This window comes from Eretmochelys imbricata, chromosome 4 (genome assembly GCF_965152235.1).
Source record: "Eretmochelys imbricata isolate rEreImb1 chromosome 4, rEreImb1.hap1, whole genome shotgun sequence".
Classification (NCBI taxonomy): domain Eukaryota; kingdom Metazoa; phylum Chordata; order Testudines; family Cheloniidae; genus Eretmochelys; species Eretmochelys imbricata.
In genome coordinates, this window is record NC_135575.1 from 42255757 (window position 1) to 42274102 (window position 18346).

The 18346-nt window shown below is 40.1% G+C and overlaps 1 protein-coding gene across 1 annotated transcript in view; it reads right to left on the reverse strand.

Moving 5' to 3' along the window:
* Positions 1-18346, reverse strand: part of PDE5A (phosphodiesterase 5A) — a 96389-nt gene that overhangs the window by 39315 nt on the left and 38728 nt on the right. Inside the window, exons 8-11 of the mRNA XM_077815173.1 lie at positions 15349-15457; positions 11924-12008; positions 4973-5148; positions 3494-3544 (exon numbers count right to left, since the gene is read on the reverse strand). Coding sequence (XP_077671299.1) covers positions 3494-3544; positions 4973-5148; positions 11924-12008; positions 15349-15457 — 421 coding nt within the window. The remainder of the gene's footprint in view (positions 1-3493; positions 3545-4972; positions 5149-11923; positions 12009-15348; positions 15458-18346) is intronic.

Genomic DNA, 18346 nt, shown 5'->3' on the forward strand with positions numbered 1-18346 from the left:
ACATCTCTCAGGGTATGGTTTCCAGTGGTACAGCAGAGACACTCAAACTGGAATCCCCGCACCAACCAGCTTTAAAAAAAGGAAGCTGCTGGCAGGGCCTTCTCTGTCAGGAACCCTACACTTTGGAGTCAATCCCCATCCTTGTTCACAATAGCACAAACTGCTGGCCTTCAGCACATGCTACAAATCCAATCACTTTTCCAGGCTTTTGGAAAGGGAAGGTGAATGCGCTGTGGGCTGGAGTCTGTGGTTGGTGTGACTTATATTTTTCCATTTGTGGTTTTGGGGAGGCTGCAGTTATTTTTGTGTGCATTTGGTTTGATTGTATTTTTAACATATGGCAGAGGCACCAGAGCCTTGGTATATAAAAACAGAATAGAAAACTCTCCCTCTTTTGTACAAATCAACATAAATAAACCAACAAACATTGGCATGCTCAGTAGTGCTCATCACATTGTGAATTATGACCAGCAGAAGGTCTATTGATTTGACTTGGGTTCTTTCCTCTTAAAAAAATAATAGTTCCTTCAAGAAGATGTTATAGGCAATAAAAAGAGTGATTCTTTAGAATATTATTCAAACTCTGAATGATGAAATGCAAAACAGAATGCAAGTTTTCTTTTTGATGTCATCTACCACTATCATGTGCAGTTTAATTCTTCTACTCACGTAAAGGAGGCTCACTGAAAATAAAGACCTGTTTCACAAAGTAGCAAGACTGACAAAGGCCTATTGTCTCTGCAATAGGAAAGTGGAGCAGGCTAGCGACCAGAGGCCCTTCATGGTCTTACAAATCCTACAGAAGGAAAACAGTTCACTAATGATCTCTGAATCCTGAGAGAGCCACCAGATGGTTGGGAGGAAATTAGCCACTGGCAGCCTCCCCAGAAGATCTGTGGTGTAGCTTGTTAAGCCACTAACGTGTTGTTACTTTACATTCTCTAGATGCACACATGAGAGACTATAACAGCGTAAGTGCCAAGCTCAGAGAAAGTGGAAAAAGCAAGCTCCCGATGTTAGACTCAGTCTGAAGGCCAAATTTGCCCCTGACATTGTTTTAATAAACAAATCTAGAAAGCATTCCCACATTTAGCAAAATTTGCCTTTTGTCTGAAAACTCTTGACTTCAGTTACCACCATTGACCTCAAGCTTATCTTTGGTCTCAGAGAGAAGAGTCATCAATGGAGTGAATCCAAACAAAAGTTTGACATGTACTGAGGTACTGAGTGGTAAACCAAGCCATAAACAAGGCAATAGCTGAGTTGGTAGCAAAATACAGAGCACAGAAAAAGTTAGCTGAGAAGCAAACAGGAGAGTGCAGCATGGGAGCTGTTACAGTAGCAGAGTCCCTTGACACTAAGAGGTTCCAAGAAGTGAAGAGACATTCCAAAGTATGAAACACCATTTGCCATAACACTTTCGATCAGAGGCTCTCAAAGCACTTTGCAGTCATTGATGAACTAAAAAGAATGGCAAATTAAGGATCAAAATCAGTCTGATGTGGGACATGCACAACAAATGAAAGAACATAAGGGATACCCATCTTGAAATGTAAACTGCCCTCTCTGATTTGGAGAAAGGATGGAGAGGCTTGAGAGGCAGATGAAGCCAAAGAGAAGAAAGTCATAAAGTAAGAAAACTGGAAAGAGACAAAAGGCATCTTCAGGAAAGATAAGGCAATTTGAGAGAATGCAGAGAATAGCAGAGGCTATGAGAAATGAAGGAAGATGGAGGAATGTGGCTTCAATGAAAACTAAAATTTGTAAGAATAAAAGATAATGCACAAAAGAACTGTTTTAACAGTTTTGCCTGCAGTTGGTATTCTGTCCTCAGACTAAGAACCCAACAGAGATCAGCAGCCCAATCAGTGATCAAGAGGCAAGCCCTGAATGGAAGCCACTAGAAAGAAGAGACATGTTCTCCTGGGTGGTATCTCCGTTGGGGAAAAGTGGCCCAAGAAAGTGTGGCCAAAAAAGAAAACATAATTGTTGCCTCCTAGGGACTAGGACAATAGGTATCAAAGCCAGGAGTCCTCTACCAGACACACAAGAGATAAGGAGGGAAAAGAGAATCTAAGGCCATCCATTTAAGTTAGAAGCATACCTAATGATAACAAACTTCAATTTTATAATGAAGAATGTGGTGACTGAGAAATTCAGGGAAGGACAAACAGTGGGCATCAGCAATATGTCCCAGAACTGGAGAGGCATGAAACATGCCTTGACCTACTAGATGCAGTGACTCATGGGGTAGTGGATGTTAACTACAGAAGTACACAATGAGAAAAGGAGGGGAATACATTAATTATAATATCCCAGGATTAGTATTTAGGTAGAGATAGAAAAACAAAATTTCTGTCCTGTGGAAATTCTGATATTTCAACATTTGTTTTCATCCCAAAGCAGATGAAAACCTGCAATATAAAACATTTTGTGGAATGAAAAGTTATCAAAAATTTTGATCCAGAAACATCTAAAATTTTCATTCTGGGATAATGTTAAACTCTGCATCTGCCTGAGCTGCCGTGGTGTCTCATGGTAGTTGTAGGTTCAGACCCCAGTGCCCCCATTCTCCCTGTGGACCAAGCTCCCTGGCTAGACTACATCTCCCATGATGCACTGCGGTCTTTTCATGTCCCATGATTAAGGCTGCATGTCTGTCACGGAGATCATGGATAACGTGACTTTCATGGAGATCATGGATAATGTGACCTCTGACTTCTGCAGCAGCCAGCAGCAGCAGTTTGGGTGTGTGGGAGGGGGCTCAGTGCTAGGGGTTGGGGTGCGGGGCGGCACTTACCTTGGGGTGGAGGGGCTCCCTGGCTCCCACTGGCATGTCCCTGCAGCTCCTAGGTGGAGGCACCAGGAGGCTCTGTGCCTGCAGGCCCTGCCCCTACAGCTCCCATTGGCTGCTGTTCCCAGCCAATGGGAGCTGAGGAGCCAGCGCTTGTGGCGGGAGCAGCGCATGGAGAGCCCCTGGCTGCCCCTCCCCTAGGAGCTGCAGGGACATATGGAGCTGGATAGGGAGCCTGCCAGCCCCGCCAACCCTCCCCACCCCCAACACCAGCAGGGGTCCTGGGCTGCGTGCCACCCGCCTCCCCTCCAGCACCAGTGGGGAGCCCAGGCCATCCCCCCCGCCAGCACCTGTGGTGCCTCCAGACTGCCCCCTCAGAGCACCTGCAGCCCCCTGGCCAAGTTTTAGTTAGGGGTATACAGTAAGAGTCATGAACAGGTCATGGGCCATGAATTTTTGTTTACTGTGCGTGATCTGTCCATGACTTTTACTAAAAATACCTGTGACTAAAACGTAGCCTTACCCATGATACACCAATGAAACTCAGCAACAGATATGTTTTCATTGTAACTTAGATACCTAATTAACACAGGCACTTTTGAAAATGTTACCCTGCACATTGGACCATCCTTCGTTGCTCCATATATTAAGAATGCATTTTTTTTACTATTATTTAAAAAATGCTATTACCGCTGTTACCTGCAGCTCCCTTGTTTCCTCCTCAGCGGCTGAAGCATGATATGAGAGGACCTATGGGATAAGGAACGAAGAAACCGAAGTACAAATAAAAGCATGCACTGTAAAAGCATCTAAATCTTTTTTTTTAAAAAGAGAAATAAATTGAGATTATGCCTGCAATGCACTGACTTTAATGGAGCTCTGCATGGGCATAGGAATGCTCGTCATAGCAGCTTCTTGATATAGCCAGGCCAAGAAAATCTATACGTGACCAAAGAGCTCTGATTTTAAAAAAATATCACAAAAACCCCTTCTCTTGGGAAAGCTTTCATACCCCATTTCAAAGACAAATATATCACAGCACAGCTATGACTATGGGATGACATTGTTCCCAAAATAAGTCTCTTTCTTTCATGGGTTTATAACTCAGACGTTAAAGAAAATTCTGTCCTGGATAAAATTTGGAAGAAGAGGTTTCAGTCCAGGAGAAAATATTTTGTTTTAAATTAACAAAAAACCCCATCCCATATATAATTTTTTAATTGTGAGAATAAAAGAGAGGAGAATGCTACTGCATTGGGTTCCTTTAAACATATCTGCATCTAAGAGTCCAGCTCTGGCTTTTTTTAAAAAAAGACATTTTTTTACAGCCTCTACAGAATTTTATTTTTTAAATGATAAACCAACAGAGTCACTAATGTGAGATGTAAATAAACCACCCAATCTTATTTTTAAAAAGCACTGAAATTACTTGACAGTACGGTTATCATCTGCCCAGCTTGAAGTGACTAACTACGTGTTTACATGAGAGTTGTAATGTTTCCTTTAGAAGCTATTGGGTATATAATCCACATTTTAGAAATTTTGCAAGCACTCTTATTTACATATTGGACAGATCCAAAGTCTACAAAATTTAAGTTTCAGGCTTACAGTTATCTTCCAAGTAATTCAGCATATCATGTCAGAACCTCCTTTAACACCATGGTCATTAAACCTAACAGTAAACAATTCAAAGGCTAGGACCAGATGACATTTATGCTTAATATATTTTGACGGAGCTCAAGGAAGTTGCAGAAAGCCTAATCCTGCTGTTATTGCATATTCTGATTTGTCTAAAGGACTGAGCCAAAATCATCACAGAAAACCTCAGACAAGAGGACACCCCTAATCCCCCAAACCATTTCCTCTTTCTGTGTGCAATTGGACAAACCACCTATGTTGATCACTGTAGTCAATGTGCAGCACGGTGTTTAGGGAAGGCAGCATTCATGTCTACCACTGGATCCCACGAGTACAGTTCAAATACAACAAATAAAATACTATGCATGCAAACACAGAAACAAGCAGCAAATAAGTATAGCTCCTGTTAACACAGTGGGCCAGATTCTGCTCACTTTATTCATCTGAGTAGTTTCAGGTTGTGAGTAGGGAAAGCAGAATTTGGACCAAAACTAGGTTATATACTGCACCAAATAAGGGTTGCCTAGATTTTGAGCTCACCTCTAATGTCACCATCTGCTTGGCCATGGCTCTCTCCACAGTTTCATACATCTGTGTATTCTGGATCCCCAAGCCACAAAAGATGACAAAGGCTTCCAGAAACTGTTCATCATTTCTGTTGAAAGCCTTGATTTTGCCCAAGTTTTCTTCCATCTTATTTACAAGCTGACAAACCCCTACATCAGGTCACAGGAATGAAAAGAAGTAATACAGCAATTGCTAAAATACCACACTTAGGTGAAACAAAACATAACAAGATATTAGCTCTCTGAATTCTTATAGTCTATAAAACAAATAATCAATGTATTTTTAAAGCAAATATATACAGGACACAAATTAGAATGCTATAAAAGGACTTTACTAGAATTATTTTAATACACCAAAGAATAAAAACTACACTACTATATGTTGGTCTGTGGATTTACAAGTATTCATTAAGATCTACAATGCAGATATGTAGCTCTGTATAGCCTGCATTATCTTGCAAAATTCTACAGGGCAGTTTTCTTCTTGACTTATTGTTAAAAGTACTTTAGATTGACTTAATCCCTAAAGACAATTTGTCCTTCAGAGGCTAATTAGATTTTTGTAATCATGCCAAAAGAACAGTTTTGAATGTCAGGATAGTGGCACATAAAGTTTGCACTTCCTTATTTGAAACAGTACCGGAAAGTTAAAAAAAAAAACAAAAACAGAAAATACTTCAAGTTCAGGCTCAAAGTTCAAGTGTGCTTGCTATGATCTATGGCAGTGGTGGGCATCCTGCGGCCCGTCAGGGTAATCCACTGGTGGGCCGCAAGACAGTGTTTACATTGACTGTCCACAGGCACGCAGCTCCCAGTGCCCACGGTTCGCTGTTCCTGGCCAATGAGAGCTGCAGGAAGCAGCGCGGGCTGCAGAGATGTGGTGGCTGCCACTTCCTGTAGCTCCCATTGGCTGGGAACAGCGAACCGCGGCCACTGGGAGCTGTGGGCAGCCATGCCTGCAGAAAGTCAATGTAAACACTGTCTCGCAGCCCACCAGCGATTACCCTGATGAGCTGCAGGTTGCCCACCACTGTTCGATGGAGATGTGGTCTCTCCAATACAGGGCCTGATCAAAGCCCATTTAAGTCACTGGAAAGCCTCCTGTTGACTTCAGTTGGGTTTGGATCAAGCCCTAACTGCAGATGGCTTATTATTAAAAATAAACAGCTATAGATGTTATCACCAAGTTCAACTGACTTTGTTCGGTAACATACACACAGAACTTTCTGTGTATATGCCTCTAACATTTTTTGACTATGACGGCAAACACTTGCCTGATCAAATGTAAATAATTATGCCACTGGAAAGTTACAGATGAACAATTAAAAATTATAATGAGTTAGGAAATGCAAAAATTATGATTGAAGATATAGTTTTGTCATATTGCATATTCTGTGCTTTTTATGCCATACATTTAATAGTATAAACAATAATATATTAAATTATATATTTCACCAATACAACAGGAATACAAAACACTATTTTGGGGTGACACCCAACTAAAACTGCTATTGGAACTGTAACTTTTGCATTTTCTTGCTTCTGGAATTACACCACTATAAATGGGAGAAGAATTTGGATCCCTGACTTTTTGTTTCTTATAATGTGCAGCCTTAGGGTCAGAGTCTCAACAATGCCAGAGCTGCTCTCAGCTTCTGAAAAGGGGAATTGGGGTGGGGCGGGAATTATAATGGAAACTATTTTGCAACTATATCAAGAGTGGGTGTAATCAGCACCTTTTTAAGGCCTTGTCTACACTATGGAATGTTTACAGAAAATTCCCACCATTGCTAGCAATCTACACTTAAGGTCTAAAATTACTCATTGTAGATTAAGGAAAAACAACAAGAAATATCCAAGTCTTGATGTGTCTTCTCTGTAACAGTCTATAGCAACTCTGAGAACAAAATGATTGCTGCACCTATGTATGGAACGAGTTTTGAAACGTAAAGGTTCTGTACACAGAACAGTTTCCAATCTACTTATAGCACAGTAAGTGTCCCTTTTTTGCCAAATTATGTCCTATTATGGGAAATTCTCCCAGACCAGATCCTGCTTTCACTGAAATCAATAAAAATGTTGTGATTGAATTATAAACTCTTCGGGGCAAAACTGTCTTCTTGTGATGTAGGAGTATGGTGCCTAGCACAGTGGCTCACTGATCCCTCATTGGGATCTTTCAGCACTACAGCTATATAGATAATACACAACAACGAATAAGAATTAATTGGAAAATGGATTGGTTTCCCTCTGTGGAAGAGGAACTGATCTATCACTAGACTCTTTTGAGGGTGTGGGACAATCTCATGGATCTCACTTTCAACTCTCCGTTTAGTGCTGTTTATGACATTATAATTATTTCCATAGCAACTGTGATGTAATGAATAGGGCATTATGACTTCCAGCAGTGACTAAACCAGAAGATCAGATGAACTCTGAAAAACATAGACTTTGTTTTCATGTAAATGCCTCTATTAATAAAAACAGGGGGAGATAATTACAGTAAATATACTGCATGACATATAAGCCAAAGCATTCTCTAAATAGAATGTTTTTCAAAAGTTTTCCCACGAGGCATCAGTGGGTCCATGCATATCAGAATTAAAGGAGCCCAAATTCTTTTGGGGGGCATACTTACAAAAACCACAGAAGGTTTCTATAATGCTCTCAACCCATATTTAAAGGTTATACAGGCCCAAAAGGAGACCAAACAGAAAGGTTTTCTTGCTTTGTTGAAGATGGAGAAAGCTGCTCTCCCAAAAAAATTTACTGTTCTTGTCAGAGACATTTAGCTTAAAAATAAAAATATACCTACATAATGCAGCCTGCCTGAGACTTTTAATCATGAATTTGAACAGCAAACAATAGAAAAACCTGTATGAGGAGTTAAAAGTCTGTCCTAGAGCAACAAGCACAGTGAAAAATTCCTAACTGTGCCCAAATCATTTCAATTTTCAACTCAGCTTTCTGTGGATTGTAGAGTATTCAAAACAAGAGATCATACAGTGCACTACAGTCCCATAAAAGCAGCTGGTATAAATGTAAATCCTGAGAACTAGACAAGTTAAAGATAATTCCTCTCTGAGGACCTTCTGTTTCCATCAGCTACATGGAGCTGGCGACTAAGAACAATCTGTCTCCATGAAATGAGGCCCAAAAATACATATGGAGATAGGAGCACTGACTATGAAGTATTCCCCCATTTCCCATATGTAGTCATTGGAAACCCCTTTCTACAAAACAACATACACTTAGGATTCTGCAGAATTCGACGGTGTGGGTGGCTGAGAGATAGGGAAGCTGGATGGCAACTGCTGTCAGAAACCAACACAAGACAGTTCCCTCAGGAACTGTCCCCATTATATAGTCTTGGGTAACTTCTTGATTCTGGAAAAGGCACATATACATGGTTTCTAATCCTGCAAATCTACAGACCAGGGATAACATTTTCAAAGGCTCCAAAGTGACTTTAGGGTACATTCACACTTTGAGCTGGAGGTAGAATTTCCAGCTGGGGTAGCGTATGTGCACTCACTTTGGTCAAATTAGCATGCCAAAAACAGAAGTGTAGCTGTGGTGATGTGGTGATGTGGGACAAGCTAGCTGTCTACAGAATGTTCCCTATATACTTACTCGAGTGGCTAGCCCATCCTGCTACAACTACACTGTTATTTTTAGATCCCTAGTTCAATCAAAGTGAACATGTGTATGTCTACCTGAGCTGGAAATTACACCTCCAGCTCGAAGTGCAGATGCACTGTATGAACTGAAGTTCCACTTTCAAAAAAATGGCTTACATCTAGGAACTGAAATCCTGTTTGAGAGTCAACAGGCTTTAAGGACCTTAGTCTCTTTTGAAATGGGACTTAGATAGTTTTGAAAATGTTACCCTACAGGACCAATGACAGCATTGCCACTGTGCTGTCACAGAAGCCGTAGAAGCCTAGAAAGAGCAAGGAGGGGCAGACATTATGTGTCAGTGCTCTGAGAGCCGTATAAGTAATATGCAGGCTACAGGGAAAAAGCGGTGAAAACATGAGCTGCCCTTGTAAATCTTAGTGTAAAAACTCATCAGGAAATAAGAAAGTGGCAGGAGACAAATGCTCATGTTTTAAATATTTTCATTTTAACCCCCAAATCAACTTTTCCTGGTGCTTGCTCCTTTACTAACACAAAGAAACATTCTGACCACCATCATGAAATGCAACAAAAATTATAAATAAAAACCCCGCTTATTTTTGTTCCTATTTCATTTTTTTTAAAAAGAAAACTAACTGCTCACTTGAAGAATGGATGGCTGACCTACAGCAATAATGGAGATGCTTACACTAAATGGGAGAAACAGCAGAAAGAAGTGAGACAAAATCTGGAGCTATGAGGATCCCATGAAAGGATTATACAATTGTACTCACCAAGCAAAACAGGGTAGCAACCATCTCACTTTACAATGATTGAAACCACTGATTTCTTAAAGAAATATCTCATAACTGTATGAAATATAAAACCTGGTGTAACTTTACACAAGAGCATACATTTGTTATATTCACCCACTTGCAGACATTTTTCTGTACTTTGAGGCTGATTCACCACTTACTTACAGTTACATCAGTAAGTAAAATCCAGTGATTTCAATGGAGTTTACTCTAGATTTACACAAGTGTAATAGGGGAATAGAAGTAGATTTTCTATTTACAGCTTTGTTCAAACAACAAACAAGACCTTGTAATAAAACTTGTTATAGACTATACTAAAAGATTACATCAGCAGTACATGAAAAATGTGACAAAGTGTCATTTATTACCTTGTTCCTGTTCCACTAGCTAAAGGATATAGATGCTGAATTATTCTGACATATGGGTAACATCTAGCTGCTTGGTAGGATCTTCATGAAGTTGTACTGAGTGTGAAGTGTGACTTTTGGCACGACCTAGTCACTGGATCATTCATTACATGCACTTTGTAGCTTTTTCTCGTTTGATTCACTTTTCTTTTTAGAAAATTTTCAGACTGTAAACATGTTTAAAGGCCTATGGTACGGAGACTTTAATGACAAAGAATACCTAGGGTGAGTCCTCACCCAAGCTCTGAGCCCTGTACTCTGGCTAAAGGGTCTGGAGTGGTGTAAAGGGACTCCAAACACCCAGATCTGGCATGGGGAGGATTCTCCTGATGCTGGAACTGAGGAAAACAGCTGTAAGACAGCTCTCAGAGAACTCCCTTGTAAGCCTTGTAGTAGAGAGTGTGATGGGGGCGGGGCTGGGGACAGGAGGGACACATCAGGGTCAGCATCACCACATGTAGGGCTTCAGCCCATAGGTAGGTTGTCATAACTTATATAGGCCCCCAAGGCAGTCTGCATTATATCAAGACCCACACTGTGGCTTAAAACCACCATAGCTTCTCACATCCCTTGGGCTGCAAGTTCGGTGCTGCCCCTCTTACAGGTGCCACCCAGAATCCCATCCATTATTTTTCCATGGTCATGTATGCTTTATTCAAGAATCTACACAAAGGCTTCCAAGTTACCTAAATCCCAATATGCATGGCCAGCTGTATTTTAACAGGTATGTTAGTTGAGATGAACCCCAGGCTACCCACTAGAGTCTACCTTGACCTGTTATAATAAATCTTTCTACGTCCACATTAAAGTTTTAAAACGTTAGTTGTTTTTAAAATACATCTTTACTCCTAGTTTAGACTAGGGCTATGTGAAATACCTATGGAGGAGATCCTGAGGCCCTTCCCTAGTTTTGGCTCAGCCTTTACCCAAGTGAATTCCAATCAATCAGTCCAAACTCCCATTGAGACAATGGGAATTCTTGTGTGTAAGGACTTAGTAGAAATTCATGTGTGAGCCTTAGGGTTTCACTCTTGTGGTTGACCTCTGCTTCCTGCTCTGGGTGTAGGGCTTCCTCAGAACCATTTCCAGAACTGTAATCAGGCCACTCAGACCCCTGATGAGTGTTAGAGCGAGCTCCAACTTGCACCACTGTTGCTGGATGGTTAATAGGTGCAGCTCCACTATGCTTGCTCCTTGTCCCCAAAATGCTCCCATGCCAGAAGAGTTGTTTGACAGGTGAAGATTTCAGCACTAGCACACTTACATCTCCTGGGCATTGCCCTCCAACAGGGGGATTTTCTGCTGACTAGTTGTGATCAGTTCTGGCCTCTTTGCACCAGCTGAATGGCACAAAGGAGCTAGATGATTAGAGAGATCATCCCATAGACTGTCCTTCCTATTCCTCAATACAATATTGATTAGACTAGTATTTTTACATTATAATTTGTTACATTAATTGACCATATGTAAATGTTAAAAAGTCACTATCAACATGAAATCTAAACAATCAAATACAAAAGAAGAGGTGGAAGTAGTTTCAGGTGCTTCTTCTCCCCCTTAGTCTATATGCTAGATGTCTCAGGCTTTTATATTTTCTTATTTTTTAAAGAAAAGCTTTTCTCTTACCTACTGCGATGCAAAAGACCAATACAAAGAACAAGGAACTCTGACTGTCTACAGGGGATACCATGAAAATAATTACCAGCAGAGTGCAGGTGCACAAAGGAAATAAACAGAAAAAGTAGAAAAAAATGATTGAGGTGTTATTGGTATTTTTTCATCTGCAGTAAGTAAAAAAATGACAGAAAGGAGTATGATGGTGCCCTGAATTAAAAGCATGACAACTATTTCATTGTGCTTAAGGATTTTCTCCTGTGATTTTAGATTTCATGTTGCTGAGATTTTACTCCGGAGTAAGGCAATTATACACAAGTATCCAAAATTATACAGAAGTATCCAGCAGTATAATATCAATACATTTTATCTCACATAAAGACAACAGTTAGATGCATGTTATTATATTTTGATTAACGACTGGGCATGCAGTGTTCAAGCAGAAATGTAAACAAATCAAAATGGTAATACCTATCACTTTATTCTTCTTCCCATTTTTTATTGGTGTACAAAGCAAACTTTTTATGTGCTGGTTTACATTTTCTGCATTTTCATTCTGTTAAGCAAATAAAGAATAGTTAAAAACTTACAGAGAGATCTATTCATGAGCCCTGATTGGCAGGCCATGCAAGGAAGGCAGATTATAAAACTGTAATTCTTACACTATAAACTCTTTGGGGGCAGGGACCATGTCTTCATTTGTGTTTGTGCATCATCTAGCATAATGGGTACTAGGGAATAATAAATAAATAAATGAGTAATAACAAAGTTTCAAGATGAATTTTCAGTCATTTGGGTCCACTTTTTCATTTTATGATAGTTCCTTTCATTAGAATGAAAATGACTGTATTGTACACTTGGGACAGATTTTCAACTTAGGATAGCTGAGGAGAAATTAGTGGGGCTCTAAGATACCTTCTCTACTTCCCCAGTTGTGAGGATTCTTAAGTAATGAAAGAAAACAGACCTAATTCTGCTCCGTTACACCTAGTACTGGAATCTCATGGGGATAACTAAGAACAAAGCATGGCCCAATGTCTGATTCCATAAAAGGGAAGGAAAAAAATATTAGCATGCTAATATTTCAGCTCAGAAGTTTCTTTGATTCTTGGCTGCCTGGGTTAGTTTTTCTTTAGCCTTACAGGCACGATCATTGCACAAATAAAGGAACATTTTGCCTACGGTATAGGAGAGCATATGCTTTGTAGAAAACTTTCAAAGGGATGATGTAATGTGTAATGCTTTATATGACTCCAGGCACTTGTATGCAATTAAGAGCCTTGATACGTGTGAAATTAACTGGAAAATAGGAGGAACACCAGCCCCCTGAAGCCAGCCAGCTCTTCACAGACCAGAGTTTGGAATACAGTGACCTATACTGTGTTGCTCTTGTCTGCAATGTGTTAATTTATGCTGGTAACAACTATTGTCTCAACTCTCCTCTCAGGTGCACAGACACATAGCTTCAAAGATTTGCTGCTGCACTTTATACACTTGCTCAGTAGTTAGTTACATAGGTATGAGGATGTCTGTCTGAATACTCAATGGTAAGCTCAATCATTATAAATGCAACAATTTGCAACAGTTGCAGGGTGCTGATGAAAAGTGAGCTAATAATGCTTTGGGGGTTATCAAGAGTCCTAAAGCCCAAACTGGGATGGAGAGAAAAGAAACTGGTAGGGAACCTTGATTTCATGATTCATCTCTCATCCCCATACACCAATTCTCCATCTTTGAACATCAGCAATCAACCAAAGATTTGCTTGCTTTCCTCAAAATGACACACAGACATCAGTTATTTTCTATGCCCGTGTGGACCGAAGTGCGACCTTGCATGCTGCCCTTCTAAAGTGTTAGCCATGCACAAGGTTTCTACTTGGTTAGGTGACAAGTTTTTCCATTAACTTGAGTCAGTGGTGAAAATTATCCTATCCACTCCATGTAGATCTGTTTTCTACTCTTATTCTTCCCTCTTCATGCATATCCTTTCCTTCTGTCCATGGTCACTCCATTTTTCCTTCCCACTTTCTCCTCTTTTGTCCCTCCTTAATATTTCCTTCTGTTCTTGCCACTCTTCTGTTTCCTCTTCTCCTGTCTCTTCCACTGATTCCCCTATTATTTAGTGTTTAAACCATTAACCTTTTTTCCAAGCTGCAACCATTATTTGTCCCAAATGTTCCTTTGCTCCTAACTCTCCAGCAATTACAGTTGAGAGAAACTGAAGGAGGGCTTTCATGAAAGCTAGTTAAGTGCTTGGAGGAGGAGGGGAACCAATAGCCCCAAGGTAATGTTCCTATGTGGCCTAATCCAAGGCCCATGGAGTCTGTCCATTGACTTGAGTGAACTTTGAAGCACCCCACAAGGCACACAGCTTATAGGAAATAGACCAATGATCAGTTGTTTGGAGAAATGGAGGGAGGGAGAATAGACAGGAAAGGAGTATAAGATATGGACTCAATGTCATTGTGCTGAAAAAATAGATTATCCAGAATTCCTCTCCAGCAGTACTACTGTTTCTTCTTTGTCCATGTGTGCACATGTATCTAGAAGTAAACGCATGTCGACATTTTTCTTAGGCATAATAAATCATTTAGAGTCCAGAGAACAATGCATTTCTGCATGAGCAGAAAATTCAAATTCTGCTGCCAAATCAAAGGGCTTGTCCTAAACAAACACCTGTTTGAAACTGGTCCCAAAATTTTTCTTTTCTGTATTTTAAATTTTCTGCCAAATAGTAACCTATTTCTTTGTCTACCTAATCCAGGACATCCATTTTGTACCTCCTGCCCCCACGATGAGCTATTAAATGGGGCTAGTTGTGGGCTCTATCCTGCAAAGTGCAGAGCACTCAGCTCCCAGTGTGACTAAACCATGCACAGCTGAAAGTGGAAGCACTGCATAACTCTCCAGCAGCCCCTATTATCCAGTTATTGGAACAATCTTGTTGGACATTGTACCTTCTGCCCTGCTTGCTGCTTAACCCCAGAAGGGAGAGAGTATAGTGGAAGCCCATCTATTGACAGTAATACACTCCCTCCCCCCACCAACTCTCTCCCTCATCCACTGTCTAAGAGGCTTCCTACAAATGTATTAGCTTATAATAAACCAACCTGCCTTTGCAAAAGTGTAACAAGACGACCAGGTGACTTTCCAGGCACTGTTCTGGGAGTAAGAGGCACAGGTTTGCTTTTTGCTGATAGGGACGCCAAGGCACTAGAGCTGTTGCTTGGGCATTCACTGCACTGGTCTGTTTGTTACCAATTGTCCCTTCCTTCCTAAATCTCGAGTTTCTATCCAAGTGGTCACCCTGGGACACCCTGCTACAAGCTGGCTCTTCCTGGTGCTGCTCTGTGGACTGGGAAGCATGAGGTATTGAAGAGAAGTGCAGTTGCACCTCCCTCAGAACAGCAAACAGTTCACATCTGTATCATGGCTAACCTCTCCCACACCAAAAGTGAGAGAAAGAACTTCTGAGTCTACTCCCAAATCTTACAGCAAACTGTGGTGGCCAGTCCTCAGGATTGATGTGGAAAGCCTCCATCCTGTCTTCATTCAAACCTCCCTTAGAACATACTTTCTCTTGGCCTAGGAAATGTATTCTCTAGTAAATAAGTAAAGTTAGATTTATTTTTATACTGATTTTCTTTGTGATGAATCCATCTTCTGGCCCCCCTGTCCTCCTGTGTGTCAGAACTGTATTGTCTGTAAACTTCTTGGGCCAGGCACCGTATCTTCCTCTAAGTTTAAACAGTTCTGAGCATCGGCAGTCAATAAAAACAGCAATGATAGTAGTAATAAGGGTAGCACACACAAGACTTGGTCATATATGAAAGGTGCACAAAAAATCATCTGTGTCTTTTATTACTGGATTCCGAACCCAATTTCACTTTACTTACTGTCCATGGAAATCTTCTGTCTTTGCAGACATCTGGTATATTAAGAGGCTCCATGGTATTCTTGACATACTGAGCATACATATAATTTATTTTGTTTGCATCATAGTCCCTGATGGAACAGCAAGGACAGACAGATATTATTCATGGTATTCTTTATATGACACTGGGACATGCAATAATTCTAAGCAAATGTAAAATATATCATGTGTAAATCAAAGGGAAAGGTGTGATCAATTCCCAAGCCCAGATCCACCATCATGTCCAACCCAACACATAATCGTAGGCTGTGCTACAGTTAGGTGACTCAGACAGCCCAATTTTGCATATCCACATCTCATTTAAATTGAGCTAACAGAGATGATGATGTCCAGCCATTCCATACTGTGCACATCACTACAAAAGTCCAAACAAATAACAATATTCTGAGAGTAACATTATAAGTCTTATCTCTGATGCATGTGTTTATTCTGTTTACTCAATTACAACTGAAATGCGGGAGATGTGTAGGTGTATTTAGCACTCCAGGCACGCAAGTGACTTCTATTAAAATTCATACAAGTTCTCTCTACATATTTGTGGTTCTGATAAGGACTTGTCTACATGAGAAAGCTGCACGAGTATAATTCAAGTTTAAAAATTAACTGTTTTAGTGCAAACCCCTGTGCAGACATTTTGATTTAAGTTTGGCTTATTTCAGTTTAGTTTAAACTTGTCACTAACTGATTAAAGCTCAACTGAAATAAGCCTGATTTCAACTGAAATATAAGCATCCATACAGGGATCTGCACCAATTTAACTAAATTGGTTTAAAAACTTATTTAAGATAAACCAGTGCAACTTTCTGATGTAGATAAGCTGTAAAACGTAGTTATGTCTTGTGTAAGCATCCAGAGGAAATTATACTCTTAAATGTTAGGATAGTTAGAGATGTATTAAAAATACTAAATTTAGGAATAAATCAATGTAGTCTACAAGAATGAAGGATAAAAATGAATGACAGATGAATATATGCCATTTAGTTGTAGCCATATCAGTCCCAAGATATTAGAGACAAGATGAGTGACGTTGGTCCAATAAAAGATGTTACCTTAACCAGCTGAATGCATGTTCACAGAAATAGAGCACTTCAAAAATAATATGTATCTAGAAATCTGATACATTTGAAAATCAATAATAGATGAAATTCACATATTTCTCAACTGAGAGCAGATGGCAACATTTATGAATTTTCTGCTTTCAAGTTCATGTAAAATGTGTTCTTAGAATGAATGAACAATTAATTGCATGGGGATTGCATTATTGACACAGAACATCTGTTTCTCCCAAATCGGGGCCTAAAATAACTTTACAAAATCAATCATCTCTTTTTTAATTGCTAAATACTTATGTATTTAATTTCGACACTTTCATTCTTGTCCTAGCCCTTCCCCGACCGCCCATCTTCTATCGATATACCTGTTCCCATCAGGCTTCTCCATTTTCTCTTTGACTTGTGAGTAGGATTCTATTATTTTTCAGATGTAAATGCACATGTCCAAAGTATCCATGCACAACACTGGAGACAGGAAAGCATTCTTTTCTATATAACAAATTCTGTTATTTAGGGACAAACCCTGCACTTCGGAAGACTGGCCTGATTTTGGGCTCAACTCAGCTCACGGATTATGTGATGAGTATCAGAGAGTACCTTTTATAATAATTTATTCTACCTAATGCATGTCACTGTGCCTTTTATGACTCCTGAAACTGTGACTTTAGAGCATCAGCCTTCAGTGGTCTGGATGGATCATAAGACAGCCCAACATAAAGGGCGGCACATAGCTGTGCTGCCCCAGGAATATTTCAGGGAAGGAATTATGACTCAGTGGACCAAAATTCCCTCCCTGCTTCCCTTGCTCTCAGCCTGAGAGAAGACTTCATTGCTGGCCTCTACAAGCAATAAACTACTCTCAGAAGCATGCGCCGGCAAGCAGGAGAGAAGTATGAATGGAAGAAGCCAAGGCCTGCCCATTTGCCACCCACCTGCTCTAGAGAGGGAGTAAGCAAGCATTCCCTCTTTACTCTCTGGTGCTGGCATGTAGTCCAAGTCCCAAAATAGACCAAAACCTTTTGCCATCTTGAGCCAGAATCTTTGGGCTGAATTTTCAAACATATGTGCGAGAATTGCATATGTGAAACAGTCAACAGCAAAAAGAGGTCAGTTGAGCACAAAATGCTCAAACTGGATGCTGTACATTGCATATCCAATAGTGTGCCCTGTGTACAACTTAATTTCATGCTTTTGAAAAGTTAGCCCTCAGTGCTTCATAAAATAACATTTTTGTAATAAATAGAAAAAGTTAGAGAATGGATGATATTCCAGCATTTTATGTACAGATTCTCTGACTGAGGTTAAATTCAGACTCTATTTAATATGGGCACATTAATCCAGTTATTGCCTCTGACTTTTCTTTTTATCCAGATTGAATAATTAAGTGAATGGTGTCCTGGAGTTATTGCAAAAGGGGCTTGGAAGTCAGGATGCTGGATTCTAGCCCTGATTCTGCCAATCACCACCTTGTGCCTCAGTTTCCCTACCTATAAAATGGGAATACTACTTACCCACCTTTGTAAAGTACTTTGATATCCTTTGATTAAAAGTACTGCACTAATTAAATACAGATGGCTTCTACTATGATTACTACAACTGAGCAAAGCTGTTTGCACTTCTACTGAATGGTTCTCACGGGTAAATTCCAGACTAGAAGTTTGTGCCTACCTGAACTGGATTCCTGTGTTTTGTACATCTGCACAGACCTACAGGATAGTCTTTTGGTACAGCTATTTGTAGGCTGCAAACTCTTTCTTAGACTGTGACCCTACAAAGATATAAGTATGTATGTAACTTTAGGCACATGAGTAGTCCCTAATTGGCTTCAAAGGACTTCAAGACTTTATTCATATGCCTAAAGTTAAACACACACTTAAGTCATTGCAGGATCAGGGCCCTATTTATAAG